Consider the following 15,316-nt stretch of genomic DNA (forward strand, 5'->3'; position numbering starts at 1 on the left):
CATGAAAGTGATTTTATTAGACCCCTCTGATTTATGTTTATACTTCTCTTGCATGCCTTGTGGTTTACATGCTTTGAAAAGAATACCTGCCTTATGGATTACATGTGTCTTTGAAACAAAGTTTTCATAATAAGTCTCCCTTTGAGCTTAGGGGTTGTGTTTTTGTATGCCCTCGAGAAGTTTGAGGTGTGGGGCTTTTTGTATTTTGCAAGGTCTTCTGATCTTTAAAGGTCGGGTAAAGGAAACCCCCTAACATGGAATAAACTCGATAAGTAAATAGTCCTCATTAGGATCATTGAGGGTTGTGTCTTTACATGTCTTTGGAGATCTCGAGGTGAGGGTAGCTTCTGTTTTTCATAGGGTTGCCCAATATATTATGGATTGATAATTGAAATAAAAGGGAAGAATATGAGTCTTGATGTGTTAATTTCAAAGATAATCCTAGGCTAATTAGATACTGTCCTTTGAACGGGTGTAAATGAATGCTAATACCTTCCATTTACACAACCATACTCTTGAATCCAACCCGATAAAGCAGACTATAGATTATCAGTTTCCTTAGACCTAGGAATAGGTTAAAGGCTAGTGAACTGGCAGCATTTTAAATAGGTGTTGTAATCTCACCTACTAAAGAAACAGGTTACTAGTAACTCCATTGAAATACATTTTGATCCATTTCTTACCATTTGTATTACTCCTTCATATAATTTCAAGCTCGCCATTTGGTGGAGGTGACATAAAGATTCAACCCCGTATTTTGGGAGTTGACCTTTTCCGAGTCGTCGCAACATTGCGACAAAGAGAGTAAAGATAGGAAGTAGCCAAGATCTAACTTCTTATTGTTAATTAAAAACTAATTTATTGGCAATGCTTGAGTAAAAGGATTAGCCAATAACAACTAAGAAAATTAGGAGTTAATTAAATTATTTAAAAATTTTTTAAAATCAAAATTAAGATTTGGAGGCTTGTGATGGTTGACTCATCTTTTTTGTATAATTTTATAAACATGATAAACTTCATAGTTGAATTTTTTATTCACTTTATTTTGTTCATTTAAAGTCTATACCCATGGGTCTCAACTGATTATATTGTATATAATTTAATCTAACAATTTAATATTAAGATACATGGAAAATAAAAAATATTCATGATGCATTTGCAACTATTAGGCCATTTAATTTTACTTAGAAAAGTAAAAGAATCTGAGCAAATAAAATAAAAATAAATGAAATTTGTCAAATTTAAATTTTTTATAACAAAAATTTGGATAGAATATTTGGTTAAATTTTTTGTTGAAATTGATGTATTCCCAAGAGGGGGGTGAATTGGGTATTGAAAAAATTATTTTTTAGGTATAACTAATCCAACAGAAATATACCGCAACCTAGGATCTTTCTAAACATATGTCAATTACCCAACACAATAAATCGAACAGATAAATAAAACAGTTATATTAGGCTCAGTATTTCTCAATTATTCAAAGCATGTATGTAAAATGATCAAGATAATAAATAATAACATACATGTACAGAAATTTAAAGTGCGGAAAATAAAGGAACACACAATATGATATCGGGGTTCGGCCAATACTACCTATGTCCCCGCTTCAAGCTCACAAGTAAGAGGATTCTATTAGTTGCTCACTTCACGGATGGAGCGACACCGTTTATAACACTTTACAGACTGGTGCACCTAGTTCTCTTAATCGGGTCTAAACCAATCTGGTGTTCTCCTAATCGGGTTTGAGTAAATCCAAAACTATTCATAGGGTTAGTCTCCCTCTTCCAACAACCTGTCAGGAATATAACAGATAATCAAATAATTTTGTGTACAAGGAAATGCTTCTACTACGAGCAGATGTGTACAACAATAAGCACAATGCCCTCATGTATGATGGGAAATTAAACTCAATGTGAGAATGTGATTTTGTTCAAATGATTTTATAATCTTTGAAAAATAATATGCAAGATAATGCACTTCGAAGATTAAACCCCAATAAAATCTTTCTCCAAATATATTTTTCAAATAAAGTCTAGGAGAACTTAGGGTTGTGCTTTCACAAAGAGAATAATATGATCCTTGATTTTAAAAGAAATATGCAATGAGTGTTTTTTAAAGATCTTGAAGACCCAAAAGCTTTCTTCTAAAAATAATATTCAAAACTATTGTTAATGAAAGCTAGGGTTAAAAGCTCAAAAATATTTTGCAATCAATAATGTGAGCTTTTGAAGTCTTGCAATAAATGTGCAAGATTCACAAGCTATAATCTGATCAGCCCAAAAATATTTATCAAATAAAATATATGGGGGAACCTCGAGCCAATACTCTTAAAAAGATTTTCAACAAATCAATATGAGTGAGAGTATTAAACCTAACAAAGAAAGAATGACCAAAAGATATATGCTCTCTAAAAGAAATTTTCCAAATAAAAAGTGTAGGAGAGTTAAAATGAACAAGAATCAAAAATATATTAGGAGGATTTTCTCTCTAATTCTCTTATTTAAAAATGTGTAATGGAGGGGTATTTATAGAGTCTGAGGGAATTTTGACCACTAGGGACATATTAGGGATTTTAGAATTTGTTTAATTAAAAATTAACCCTAATTACTACGGTAGAAACACGTCAACCCGAGAGGTTCAGTCGCCTAGTCCTTAGGGCCGGTCACCCGAACAGACACAAAGTCTATATTGGGTTTGGGTTGTCACGGCCCAAACCCTGAAATGGGACCCAGGGGTGAATTTAAGTAACCTAACTTGTCTCTGTATCAATTAAAACATTAAATGATACCACATACAAAGAGGGTCCGACCCCGTGTGGTGAACGGATGCTCTATATACATACATACACATGTCCATACTCATCAAAATACGCAGCGGAATACGGTCTTTCTTTACATCAAATTGTACGATACCAGAATCTATACCATACAGGGTTAAACATACCTACAAATACCATACATACCACGGGTGTCTACAAAATCCATCAGGACAACCCGGTTACAAAATTCGTACATATCAAGTACTAACAGTAGCTAAACACACCCCCCGCTTTCGGATGCTAGGATGCTAGTTTCGACTACCCGAAGGACCTGAAAAATATTTGTATATATTCGGGGTGAGACACCTCTTAGTAAGGGAGAAAACAGGTTATATCAGTGTGTGGCATTTTCATACTTCATAACACATACATACGATACAGTTTGAAACATATACGTACAGTTTCAAAACAAGTTCCATACATTCCCATACAATTCCATACAGTTCCAGTATTTTCACAAAACCATTCCAGTTCATACGATACTCAAATACATACATACATACATATGGTCAGTGTCGTCACACTACTCACAATTGCACAAGTCACCTAGTCTCACAGCGGTTACATTCCAACACATTAAACTATGAAGGTTTTCGACTCAGGCCCAATAGTGAATCCATTGCTACACATGCAACTACACAAGGTCACCTGGTCTAACCCCGATTACGTTACCATGTGCAAACTACGCTGCGTCAACCTAGGCCCACTGTGGTCCGTTGCTACATTCGGTGACCAACCGAATCATATTGGTGATATTTCACACCCTAGATATAGAGCTGGCCACTCTTGCCCACGGTAATTAACCGTTACAGGGCACAGCGTACGGTAGTTAGCCGCCCCTAGCTGTTACAGCGTACGGTAGTTAGCCGCCCCTAGCCGTTACGGCGTATGGTAGTTAGCCACCCCTAGCCGTTTTTCACAAAACCTAGAATCACTTTGAAACTCATATCCCTATACATTTCAGCGTACGGTAATAAGCCGCCACATAGTTGTTTTTCACAAATATCTGGAACAACATACAAATATACACACATACCACACTTATTTGGTTTATGGCAAATCATATCGTTTACAATTTCAAGTATACAGTTTATGCAAATATAGATTACGGTCACCTCAATAATACAATTTAAATAACATAAACGGTTTTCCAATCAAATAAGAGATGATACCCGAAATCCCCAATTTTCCCGAAAACTATAACCCAAAAATCCCGTGTTTTCACTCGATAGATTTCCCCAAATAAGTAGTCAAAACATACATACGATCGTAGCCTACAAGCCTACCGATCCTAATTTCGAAGATAAACTGATATAAACAGAATCCCTTTACCTCAACCTAAAACTAAACCACGAACTCTACAGCCCTCAAAACTATGAACCGAGACTCCGAAATCTACAAACCACAATACTAAACATGCTTACGATCCATACTACTACACATATACCGAATCAGAAATAAAAACCGAGCCTTACCTCGATTTTGGCCCGAAACCCAAAATTGCTCGAACCGAGATTCCGATCCACAGAAGTTGTAGAGAATCCCTCCACGATCCTCGTGGTACCCTCAGATTTTTGATTCTATCAACTACCGGCAAGGAAATTTAGAGAGAGAGAGTAGAGAGAGTTTAGAGAGAGAGAGAGAGACTTAGTGAAGAAGAAACCAAATATCCCCTTTTAAGCCTTTGACCCGCCCGGTTTTCGTCGACAAAAAGTACCTTCGTCGACGAAAAATCAAGAATTTCGTCGCGGATGTCGGCAGCCTTATCGACGAAGTCTGATATTTAGAATTTTCCAGACCTCTCGGCTTCTCTTCATCGACGAACCTCTGAATTTCGTCGACGAAAAGTCTACTGCCTTCGTCGACGAAATATAGCTTTGTCGACGAAATCTGCAGAAATCTCTTTATATTTTCCAGGTTCTTACATGGGTGGCCGTAGGTGAGTCTGGTTAGCCGAGGCAATGCGATTTTCCAAACCTTCATGGGTTCGGACGCTCAAACTTAGGTTCAGTTTGCCGATAGAACAGGTTCGGTCAACCGAGGGTATTTTGAACTGATAGTTCAGTCGGCCGAGGTAGGTAAGAAAGGTTAGCTTCAAGGTTTGGTCGACCGTGGACAATTATTTCAAATTCTTTCGTTCGCCCAAACTATAGCCAACATGTTAACTTTAAGGTAGTTCGGTCGACTGAGTAGTTTTGAACTAGAGGGTTCGGTCGACCGAGGCTTCTTAATCAAGCCTAGAAATCCAACGTCGGTCGACTGAAGTCATTCTTGCCCCAATTTTGATCCTAAATTCATTTAAAAACCTTTTTGTATGAATTTAATTGTGAAGAAAAAGGTTTTCTGTGAAGTATGTTGGTCCCTAGGGTCTGTTTACGGTCATTCTGAACTATCAATTCACATCATGCATGTTAGACATTATTACAAACCAAATATGAAAAAAAAAATGCATTTACAACAAAATTAAATATCTTCAATCTTCTTGCTCATGTGTTTTCATGGAATGCGCTAGATGCATATGATCTTGGAGTTTCTTTAGGCTTCCAAGTCCTTGGATCTTATTTTTGTAGAAATTTAGACTTATTCATATATTTAACCACACATAAGATACTTGTACTTTATCAGCATTAAAATAGAAATCGACTCAAAAAAGTCAACACTTTTTAAAATCTTAAAAAAAATTATAAATATTCATTTAATACTATCAATTAAAAGGAAAAAAAAAACAACTTTTTAACTTTTATATAACTCTTTCTTTGTTTTTTTTTTTGTAAATTTAAAATTAAAAAAATTAAATTATCAATTAATAAATAACTAAAAATTTATATTTTTCTTTTAAATTACTCTAACTTTCCATTAAAATTTCAGCTCCCGCACCATCTTGATAAAACCCTGTACTATTCCTCTTTAACTTTCCATCTTTCCACTGCGGCGCCCTCTACCATTGAGTGTTCCCCGCTAAGTGTTCAGCCCACGGCCGATCGTCTCCGCTCACACTCTACGTTCCGGCTGACGAAGTCACGGCACCACTTCATCGCCTGCGAAGTGGACTGAGATCTTGCGATTTTCAGAATTATTATTATTATTATTATTATTATTATTATTATTATTATTATTATTATTATTATTTTTGTGCTCGCTCGATTTCTCCTGGTCGCGTAGGGAACAACAAACTAAGGTTCAGACGTGAGAAAGAAAGAAAAACAAGAATTTTTTGTAAGAATGGCAGAAAAGGCACTTCAGGTGATCTTCACACCCTTAAATTTCCTTCTTGCTTGATTTATTTTATGATTGGAAGATTTCCGAGTCAACTGCTGTTCGGCCCCTTTTCGGGTCCGGCGAAAGGTTTTAACTTGCAATGCAAATCACTTTGTTCACAAATTTTCTTCGCAATCTTTTCTCTCTATTACCTCCCAAAGGTGTATGTCAGTTTTCAGGTTATAAGTTCTCACCCGAACTACCCTTGTTAAATTGCTGGCTTTACACTTGATGTGGGGGCCCAACTTTGTGAACGTTTAAACTCAAATCGTTCCTAGACTATATACCCTCTAGAAGCACCAACATATTTCCGTTGTTAGAGACGAAAAGAGAGAGATGCAGTTCTTTCAAAGCGCTAGGAAAGTAGTTCTAGTTTCGAGCTGCTAAGCAATTGTTACTTTGCTTAGCCAAAAAAAAAAATAGCACTTCATCTCTTTTGTATATGGTTTTTTATTGTACCAATACAACACCGTTCAATGTTATTATGTGAAATCCTTACTTGAAATGATTGACATGCGTAAAATTTTGAAGTGCCTACAAGTTAGCTCATGTTGGAACTATTTACTTTCTGTTTGGTAAGTAGAAACGAATTGAAATAAAATTGTCTATTTTTGTTCATTTTTTATTTTTTCTTTTTCATTCCACTCCATTCTCGTTCAATTGTATTTTACAAACCAAACTATCAAATTTTATTTGGAGTAAACAATTAGTGTTACCATACAATTATTGAGATGTAAGTATGATTTGAATCTTGTTATTTAAGTCATGTTTCAATATAACCTGTTCACTTGAGTTTTTTTTTTTTATTATATTTACTTCCAGAATTTTGGAGTTCGGGTAGTACAATAGTGGTGAAAAGGGAAAAACAATTGCATTGCTAGTGGTATTCACCCCAAATATGAAATGTTTCATTCTTTGTTTGATTATATTTTTGTTTAATATGTTCTTTAAGGTACTTGTTTCTATTTTGTGATTATCCAGTGCTACTAATTTAAAGTTTTATTTGAAGTGGGTTTTTTGTTTTTCATCTTATGAATTGTGTAATGAACATGTTTACTAAATAAAGTTCACTTATTTTGAATTGCAGATATGGTGTTGTGTTTTCTTTAATATTGGCGGCATAGGAAACAAGTAAGTTTGTACCTATGTTTTATTTTTTAAATAAGATATTAAATAAATCATTAAAATTCCTATCATGAACATTGTTGGCAAATAATTATAGAAATAATTTATCTTTGAAGGATATGTATTAAATGTGAAAATGAATGTTAAATTTAAACTCAATTTAATAAATCAAGAAAGTTAAGAATGTTTAGTTTTTAGAAGACTATTATTATTACTTACTAGTTTTACTTTATAATTTAAAATCAATTTAATAGTTCTTCAAGTTGTGAAAAAAGTGGGAAACAAGATAGCCAAGAATGTTTATTTTTTGGAAGAGTAACTTTTACAATTTCTAGTTTTTTTTCTTCCTTGATTTATGAAAGTTAATAATGGCCTTACTTGCAATTTGAAGGGAAAAAAAATCCTTGACTAAACTTTGGGTTCTTCTTGACCTTTTGCTCACTTGCTTTTATCATTCCTTTCATGTTTTCTTTGAAATTGTTGTCTTTCATTCATTAAAAACGAAAAAGTTTGCATTTAGATAGCGAGGCTCGTGAAATAGCACATTAAAACCCCGAATCTTCTATTTTTGCCCAAAAAATAATTCTTGAACCAAGCGAATAAAACATTCACTTTTTCATCCTTGAATTTTGACATTTTGCATGTGCAACCCATTTTTGTGTAATGTAACACACTATAACAAAGAGGAAAAAGTTGTGCATTGGGCTCTAGTGAGGTAACATTTACATTTGTTATCCATGTCTAGGGTATTCTGCTAGAGTGAGAATCTTAGATTATGGTCATTCTTTGCATGCTAGTTGGTGGGTTTTTTTTTTATAGTTTAATGAATCAATTATCTTCAATCATGAAATCTTTGTTTTTTTTTTTCTTTTTTGTGAAAATAATATAATTTTATTCTTATGCTTTTCAAAATAATCGACCATGTTTTATTCTTAGTAACTATGAGGGGCAATAGAAGGGTAGAGGTAGACCTAAAATAACTTAAAATGAGATCGTGAGTAAGGATTTAATAGCCATGCATTTGTTGAAAGAAATAGTCCATGATCGCATAAATTGGTGGAAAAGGATTCATATAGTTGACCCCACCTAGTGGGACTTGAGGCTTGATTTTGTTGTGTTGTTACATTTTTCAAAATATTACACTTTTCAAAATATTGCTGAAAATAGGCGGCCATGGAAATCATTAATGAATTCAAGTGACAGTTGCTTGACTTCAACCTTGAAGTAAAAGGAGAAATTGAAGAACACACCCCTAAAAAATCGAAATTGAGTAATGATTGCTCAATTTCATGCTTAGAAAAATTTGTGCTCTTCTTTCTTTTTCTTCTCTTATTATATTCTCACGTGAACTAGAGAGTTCCCCTTGAATTATTTTCCAAAATATTATTATTTTAACATAATAGTCCTAGAATGATGCAGAGGAACATTCTCTTGATTGATCTTTTTAGGTGCCACTTAACTTCTGAGTTTGGCCATCCTAGCAGTGCCTCCTGTTATTTTTGGGAAGATAAATAATAGAAGCAAGAATATTCTTAAGAGACTTTTGAGGATGAGAAAAGGGTGAAAAAGAAACCATACGAAACTAATGAGGAAGCATAAAAGTAGTTAAAATATATTGAAGAAGAACCCCTTAAGGAAGGAGTACTTCATTCTAAAGACGTAAAAATTATAGTGCAAGCTGGAGGTGAAAATGTTCCACATAGTTGATTAATAAAGGATTTACTATAAATATTTCCGCCTATCTATAAAAATATCTATGCAAGCAAAAAGAAATAATGGAAATAAACAAAAGCACATGCAAAAACCAAGTTCTGACCATGTTCAAGTACAAACAATATCAAAATATGAAAATAGCACCTTTGCATTCATCTAGATTTGTCGATACTCTTTTCTCTAGTTGCACAAGTCACTAACCTCTAAATGTATTGACATGGGGGGGGGGGGGGGGGGGGGGTGGGAGGGAGAGAGAGAGAGACAGAGAGAGATGGTGCAACCAACAAACTAGCTTGTTACCACCCACATGTTTTAGATAGGTGAGGGAGAGTGAAAGGGGCAACCTGACCCGTATTTTCTTTTTAAATACACTTTGTCCCTTTCCTGTGTGCTCCTTAGGTTCACTCTAATTTGGTGGTAAGTATAATTACATTTATCTCTATTGATGTCTCAATTAGAACAACTTCTAATTAAGTTGAATAAGAACATCTTATAATTTTCTTAATGACACTTTCATTATCCATGTCTGACACCTAATGGTATATAAGGGCAATCCAAATTAGACTAAATGGTATGAAAACCCATTTGACTATAGTTTTCATTTGGTTGATGGTACTAACCGTTCGATGGAGTATGAATAATTGTTTTAAGGTTAAATTGGAATGATGCTAGGAGAAAAAAGATGATGCTTAGAAAGGCGAGAGATTTAGGGTCGTTTAGTTGTGAAAAATAGTTTCATTTTTTGGCACTGACTGTTTGATGGAGCATGAATAATTGCTTTTAAGTTAAATGGGAATGATGCTAGGAGAAAAAAGATAATGGCTAGAAAAGTGAGAGATTTTGGAGATAGCTTACTTGTGAAAAAACATTTTCATTTTCCAATTTAGTTTTGGAAAATATCTTTTTTGTTATTTTTCTAGATTTCTAACTCTTACTTTACACATGGGAGTATAGAATTCTGATCGTAGGCTTTAATTTGTGTTTTAAATGTTACCTTATATAAATTTTGAAAATTTGGAAAACAAAATGTCTCTCTTGTGATTATTTTAATATCTAGAAATAAAAAATGAAAAATTATTTTGCACATTTAAACACACTCTTTATTTTCTACCTTTATAATATGAATCTTGAAAATATTAAAAATAAGCTAAAATTTTCATAATTCTTTGGAAAACTAAAATTTGGAAAGTAGAGAATGTTTTCCACAACTAAACATGGTCTTAATTTCTTTCTCAATAAAAATAAAAAATCAAATTATTTATTTATTTTTTTATAATTAATGTAATTAAACTGTGAATCTCTTTAAAAAGAATCCAATGATTAAAAACTGAGACTTTATGTTGCAAGTCCCAAGTTCAAATCTTGAGGGTAGTAAGGGATATAAAATGAGAGATATACGATCTCATTGTATAATTAGTGTTTTTCTGATTAAAAATATAATAATGAACTTGAGTAAACTTTGCATTGAAAATTTCATGCAAATTTTAAAAATTAAAAATATATATCACATTTACATTTTGTTTTATTTGATTAAATTTACTTAATGGAGGCAGAGATGGTGGGTTTTGAGATTTTGCTCTTTCATTTTTGCAGGAGCAGGGGTTGATTGCGGAGCTAAACATGAGTGTCATTTCTCTCACCCCTCCACCAATGTCGACCCAGAAAGTTTTCAAAACCCTGAGAAAAGCTTTCCTTCCCGAATCCAATAAAGAATCAGCAGAAAAGATCATCAAAACCTTAATCACCTCGGGCATCAAGCCCCTCCAAGCCACACCATCTTTGGTCTCCAACCTCAATTCCCGCATCACTCAACTTGTTCTGACAAACCCACGTCTCCCAATACAATCTTGCTTGGACTTCCACAATTTTCTGCGGGGAGACCAGAGCCTTGCCTCTCACAAACCTGACATTGGCACCTATATAGCCCTATATTGCAGATTATTCAGAGCTCGAAAATTGGCCGAGGCCAAGAATCTCTTGAATTCTCTTGTTATTGATGATGATCTTAGATACCCAGTTTCGGAAATAGCCACTTTCGTGGAGGATTTTTGCAATGAGCCTAAGATTACCGCCAAGTTGTTCGATATGCTCTTCAGGGTTTATGCAGATAATAAATTGCTGGAAGAGGCTTCCGGGGTTTTTGAGCATATGGTGCGAAAAGGGATTGAGATTGATGAGAGGTCTTGCATTGTTTACTTACTTGCTCTGAAGAAATCTGGTGAGGGGAAGTCATTGTTGGGGTTCTTGCATAGAATGGTTGATGCAGATGTTCGAGTTTCGGTTTATTCCATGACAATTGTGATTGATGGATTGTGTAGGAGTAGAGAGATCAAAAGAGCGAGGGAATTAATGGATGAAATGGTTAGTAGGGGTGTTAAACCCAACATTTTTACATATAATACATTGATTGACGCATATATTAAAGCTCTGGATTTCAAGGAAGTTGATGAGATCTTGAGATTGATGGAGAAAGATGCAGTGGATTACAATATGGCAACATATGCAATCCTTATTAAAGGGTACTCAAGCAATGGGAAGATTGGGGAAGCAGAGAGGCTCTTTGAGGGGATGCATGAGAAAGGTATAGAACCAGATCTTTATCTGTACACTGCAATTATTAGCTTGAATTTCAGATTAGGAAAGATGAAGAGAGCATTTGGGTTGTTTGATGAATTGACTGAGAGAGGCCTTGCTCCAAATGCCCAAACCTATGGGGCTTTAATTAATGGCCTGTGCAAGGCAGGGAAGATGGAGGCAGCAGAAATCTTGGTAGATGAAATGCAAAGCAAAGGAATTGATGTAAATCACATCACATTTAATACTTTAATGGATGGGTATTGCAAAAGGGGGATGATAGATGAAGCTCGTAGGCTTCAAGTGGTTATGGAGAAAAAGGGATTTGATATTGATGTGTTTGCTTATAATGTTATTGCTAGTGCGCTGTGTAAATTAAACCAGCATGACGAAGCAAAGAATTTATTGTTCACAATGGTAGAAAGGGGTGTGGCTCCAAACACATTTAGTTTTACAACTTTGGTTAACATATACTGCAAAGAGGGAAACTTTATTGCTGCAAAGCAAGTGCTTCATGAGATGGAAAAGAAGGGAGAAAGACCCAGTGCTGTTACTTACAATGCTTTAATAGATGGTTATAGCAAAAAGGGGATGATGAAGGAAGTTCATAAGCTAAGAGATGAAATGGAAGAAAAGGGAATGAGGCCAGATGTTTATACATACACATCGCTAATACATGGAGAATGTGTAGGTGGAAAAGTGGATATTGCAATGAAGCTTTTCAATGAAATGCCTGGGAAGGGTTTAGTTAGGAATGTAGTTACTTACACGGCAATGATTTCAGGCTTGTCTAAGGAGGGAAGATCAAATGAAGCTTTTAAATTGTATGATGAGATGACAGAGGCAGGCCTAGTGCCTGATGATACAGTATATTCTGTCCTTGTGGGCAGTCTCCATGCAGCTAGATCTTAGATTGAGATGGTTTCTGATGTCAGTTTCTACTTGATTTTATGATTGGAATGGATCAGATATCCATGACTTGGCCATATGAACTCTCGCACCATGTTAAGTTATTATAGTGGGTGCCATATCCGAACAATTATTATTGGGGTAAAGACAATATCTGTTCTCCTTTGAAAGGGAAAGCTTTGATCAGCTGTAATTTGTGTCACTATGTTCTTTTGAGCCTTGGGGTGACAATGACTGCTGCAGAAAAACCCTAATTTTTGAAAACCAAAATGATCGGGGGTAAATTCTCATGCGTTTAATGCAACCGCTCATCATAGATGAGAATGGACAAACCTCTTAAAGGGGATGCAGCTGATAGTAATGTAATTCCCTAGAATTTGATTGTAATTTGGCAGGGCCAGAACAATTGACAAGAATATGATGTCTTGGTTTCGCTTGGTGCCGGATCTGCTTTGCCTAGCAGTTTTGTTAATTGAAATATTGGTGATGGAGTTTTTAGAAGACATGGCAAGTTTTTCCCAAAAATGGGAATTAGTACTTGTCAGAAGACATATGCTCTGCTACTCAACCGGTGTCATCCTTACGATTTTGCAGTCAACTGAAAATATTTGAAAAGAAAACAATCCCATAACCAGTGGCAGCCCAAGAAATTTTTCTTGAGCCATTATTTAGGTAACCATTGTGTTTACTTGATGTCATTGAGTGCCATTGCCCTGACTTCTTGAGTTATCCAGTGCTCAAATTATTTGACTGTTGTGCAGGTTCATGTCATCTTTGTTGGGGCTTTAAAACACTGTCGATGGCCATCTTGTCCATCAACACCCCAGACACCATCAGAAGATTCTAAGCATACAAGTGTAATAGTGTTGTCATCTGGTACATTCGGTGCATCCGAGATTTTGCTCCATCTTCATGGTCAGCCATACTCATAAAGCATAGTTTTTCGATTATGCTAGGTTTGTGAAATTAGTATGACATTTGATGAATTGTATGTTAACATAATGACAATTGTCTTCATATCTATCATTGCAACGTCCTCATTAAGGTTATGTTGTTTTTTCATTTGAAGAAAATCTTCCCATCATCATTCAAGCTCAAAGTGTTCACTTATTCATGTCAAATTGACACGGCATCTTTCAAGATAATGCACATATACGGATTTGCATTGTATAGCCATAAATGCTTATGATCGTATTTTCTATCCTGGCTGAACAGCTGGACCATATCTTCTTCTACTAGGTCTAAACAAGCAAATCTGTATATGCCCCAAGTCCACGGCTGCCAAGGCATTTCCTAAGCTTGTCAATTGCTTGGTTCTCCAACGGCCGGATCCTTTCTTTAGACAACCCAAGCATGCCCTCAATTTCAGACAACATTTTCTGTTTGTCGTCTAAAATGCCATACCTCAGTCTGATGATCTGCCTTTCTAGTGGGGAGAGTGCCGAGGAGGTTCCGCACATGCTGCCTCATCATCTGCTAGGCTACGCTCACAATTGGGATCTCAATCTTGGTGTCCGCTGTGATCTCCTGAAAGGCAAAACAAACTGCTATGAGCCATAGCCATGACACACACCAACAGCAGCAGCGGCCAACAAAAAATGCTTTCTGTAGCAATATTTGTCTATTTCTGCCTGTGCCACTTGAAAGAAGTGGCAGATGATCCCAGCTCAAACAAAGGCCTACAAAGTAATTTTACATGTATCTCAAAAAACAAATTTGGGTTACTGCGGATGCATGCTAGCAATAAGGTCATCAACACCTACGGTAACCTTTGCCTCAAATGACCAGGCCACAAATTAAATATTTAAATGCATGTCTTTAGAAGTGACAAGGAGAGGGATTAATTAGGAAACTTATGATATGTTTGGTATGGTGGGGTAGAATGTAATTGATTTTATCACTTCATTTTTTCATCTACATCATTCAATTTTTTATTTTATTTTTCAAACCAAACATGACATTAGAATGAATGAGATAATGTTATTTTGGTATCCTAATCAAATAGGACGGGAAAGAGATAGTAGTTTCTACTTTCACCATTTCATCAAGTGGAACATAACATTGTTATTAGAATCTAGGACAAAGGCACTAACATTTCCTAAGATTTGGTAAGAAAATTGACTTCTCTTTAGGTTTTAAAAATGGGGCGGACCTCCTTTACCTTTAAGGTTTCAAAAAATGTCAGGCCTTCCCTTCCTTAAGGTTTGTTAAAAAGAAATCTCTTTTAAAATTTTTATTTTTTTTGTAAAATATAAGGGAATGTTTGTCTTTTTAACAAATTTTAAGGGAGATTTTTGGAATTTTTTAAATTCTAGGGGAGTTTTTTGGAATTTCTGAAATTTTAAGGGAGATTATTATTTTTTTGTTAAATTTCAAGAAAGATTAGTGGTTTTTGCCCTAAAATTTAATAATGCTCTCATTTATGGAAACTAAATGATGAAATGGGAATAGAAGTGTAAAATTGGATTCTATGTTGATCACATTTTCATGACCCAAAAACTATTTATATATTTGACTCATATGCTTTATTTTTTTAACTATTCTAATGTAAATTACCTTTGTGTTTTAACCAATTTTTCATTCCTATTTTGAATTGGAACAAATCTTTTTACAAAAAAGGCAAAACTATAGTTTCTCTAAAATATATTAGCACTTGTTTGTTTGTTTGTTTGTTAGAAAATTTGTGCAAGCCCCCATATTATTAAATTTAAGATTTTAGAAAAATAAGAATGCAGGTTTTGAAAACACTCATTCCTCATCACACAATTAATTTTAGTCTTTATCAATGTTATTAAATCTTATCTTGACTAGGGATGTAATTCAAGTCGAGTCAAGTCAATATAGTAAAATACTCGTACTCAATTCGACTTGAAAATGTTAAACTCAAAATTCAATTTAAGATCGATCGATTTCATAATA

The 15,316-nt window shown here is 34.8% G+C and overlaps 1 protein-coding gene across 6 annotated transcripts; it reads left to right on the forward strand.

Moving 5' to 3' along the window:
• Nucleotides 1-5,704: 5,704 nt before the first annotated feature.
• On the forward strand, nt 5,705-14,345 carry LOC131167911 (pentatricopeptide repeat-containing protein At2g32630). 6 transcript variants are annotated; one of them, XR_009140181.1, is made up of 5 exons: nt 5,725-6,061; nt 7,164-7,207; nt 10,508-13,069; nt 13,159-13,353; nt 13,467-14,345. XR_009140181.1 is itself a non-coding variant. In XM_058126979.1 (3 exons), the coding sequence occupies exon 3, from the start codon at nt 10,535-10,537 to the stop codon at nt 12,398-12,400; it is 1,866 nt and encodes a 621-aa protein (XP_057982962.1). In that variant the 5' UTR covers nt 5,725-6,061; nt 7,164-7,207; nt 10,508-10,534; the 3' UTR covers nt 12,401-14,345. The 6 variants fall into 6 exon arrangements, 1 of the variants encoding a protein (XP_057982962.1); XR_009140180.1 differs by having other exon boundaries at nt 13,637-14,345; XR_009140182.1 differs by having other exon boundaries at nt 13,159-13,312.
• The last annotated feature ends 971 nt before the right edge of the window (nt 14,346-15,316 follow it).

Source organism: Malania oleifera, chromosome 11 (genome assembly GCF_029873635.1).
Source record: "Malania oleifera isolate guangnan ecotype guangnan chromosome 11, ASM2987363v1, whole genome shotgun sequence".
In the NCBI taxonomy this organism is placed as follows: domain Eukaryota; kingdom Viridiplantae; phylum Streptophyta; class Magnoliopsida; order Santalales; family Ximeniaceae; genus Malania; species Malania oleifera.

Bases quoted from the DNA above. Each gene is read 5' to 3' on its own strand.
- LOC131167911 (XM_058126979.1), top strand. From the start codon at position 10,535: ATGAGTGTCATTTCTCTCACCCCTCCACCAATGTCGACCCAGAAAGTT.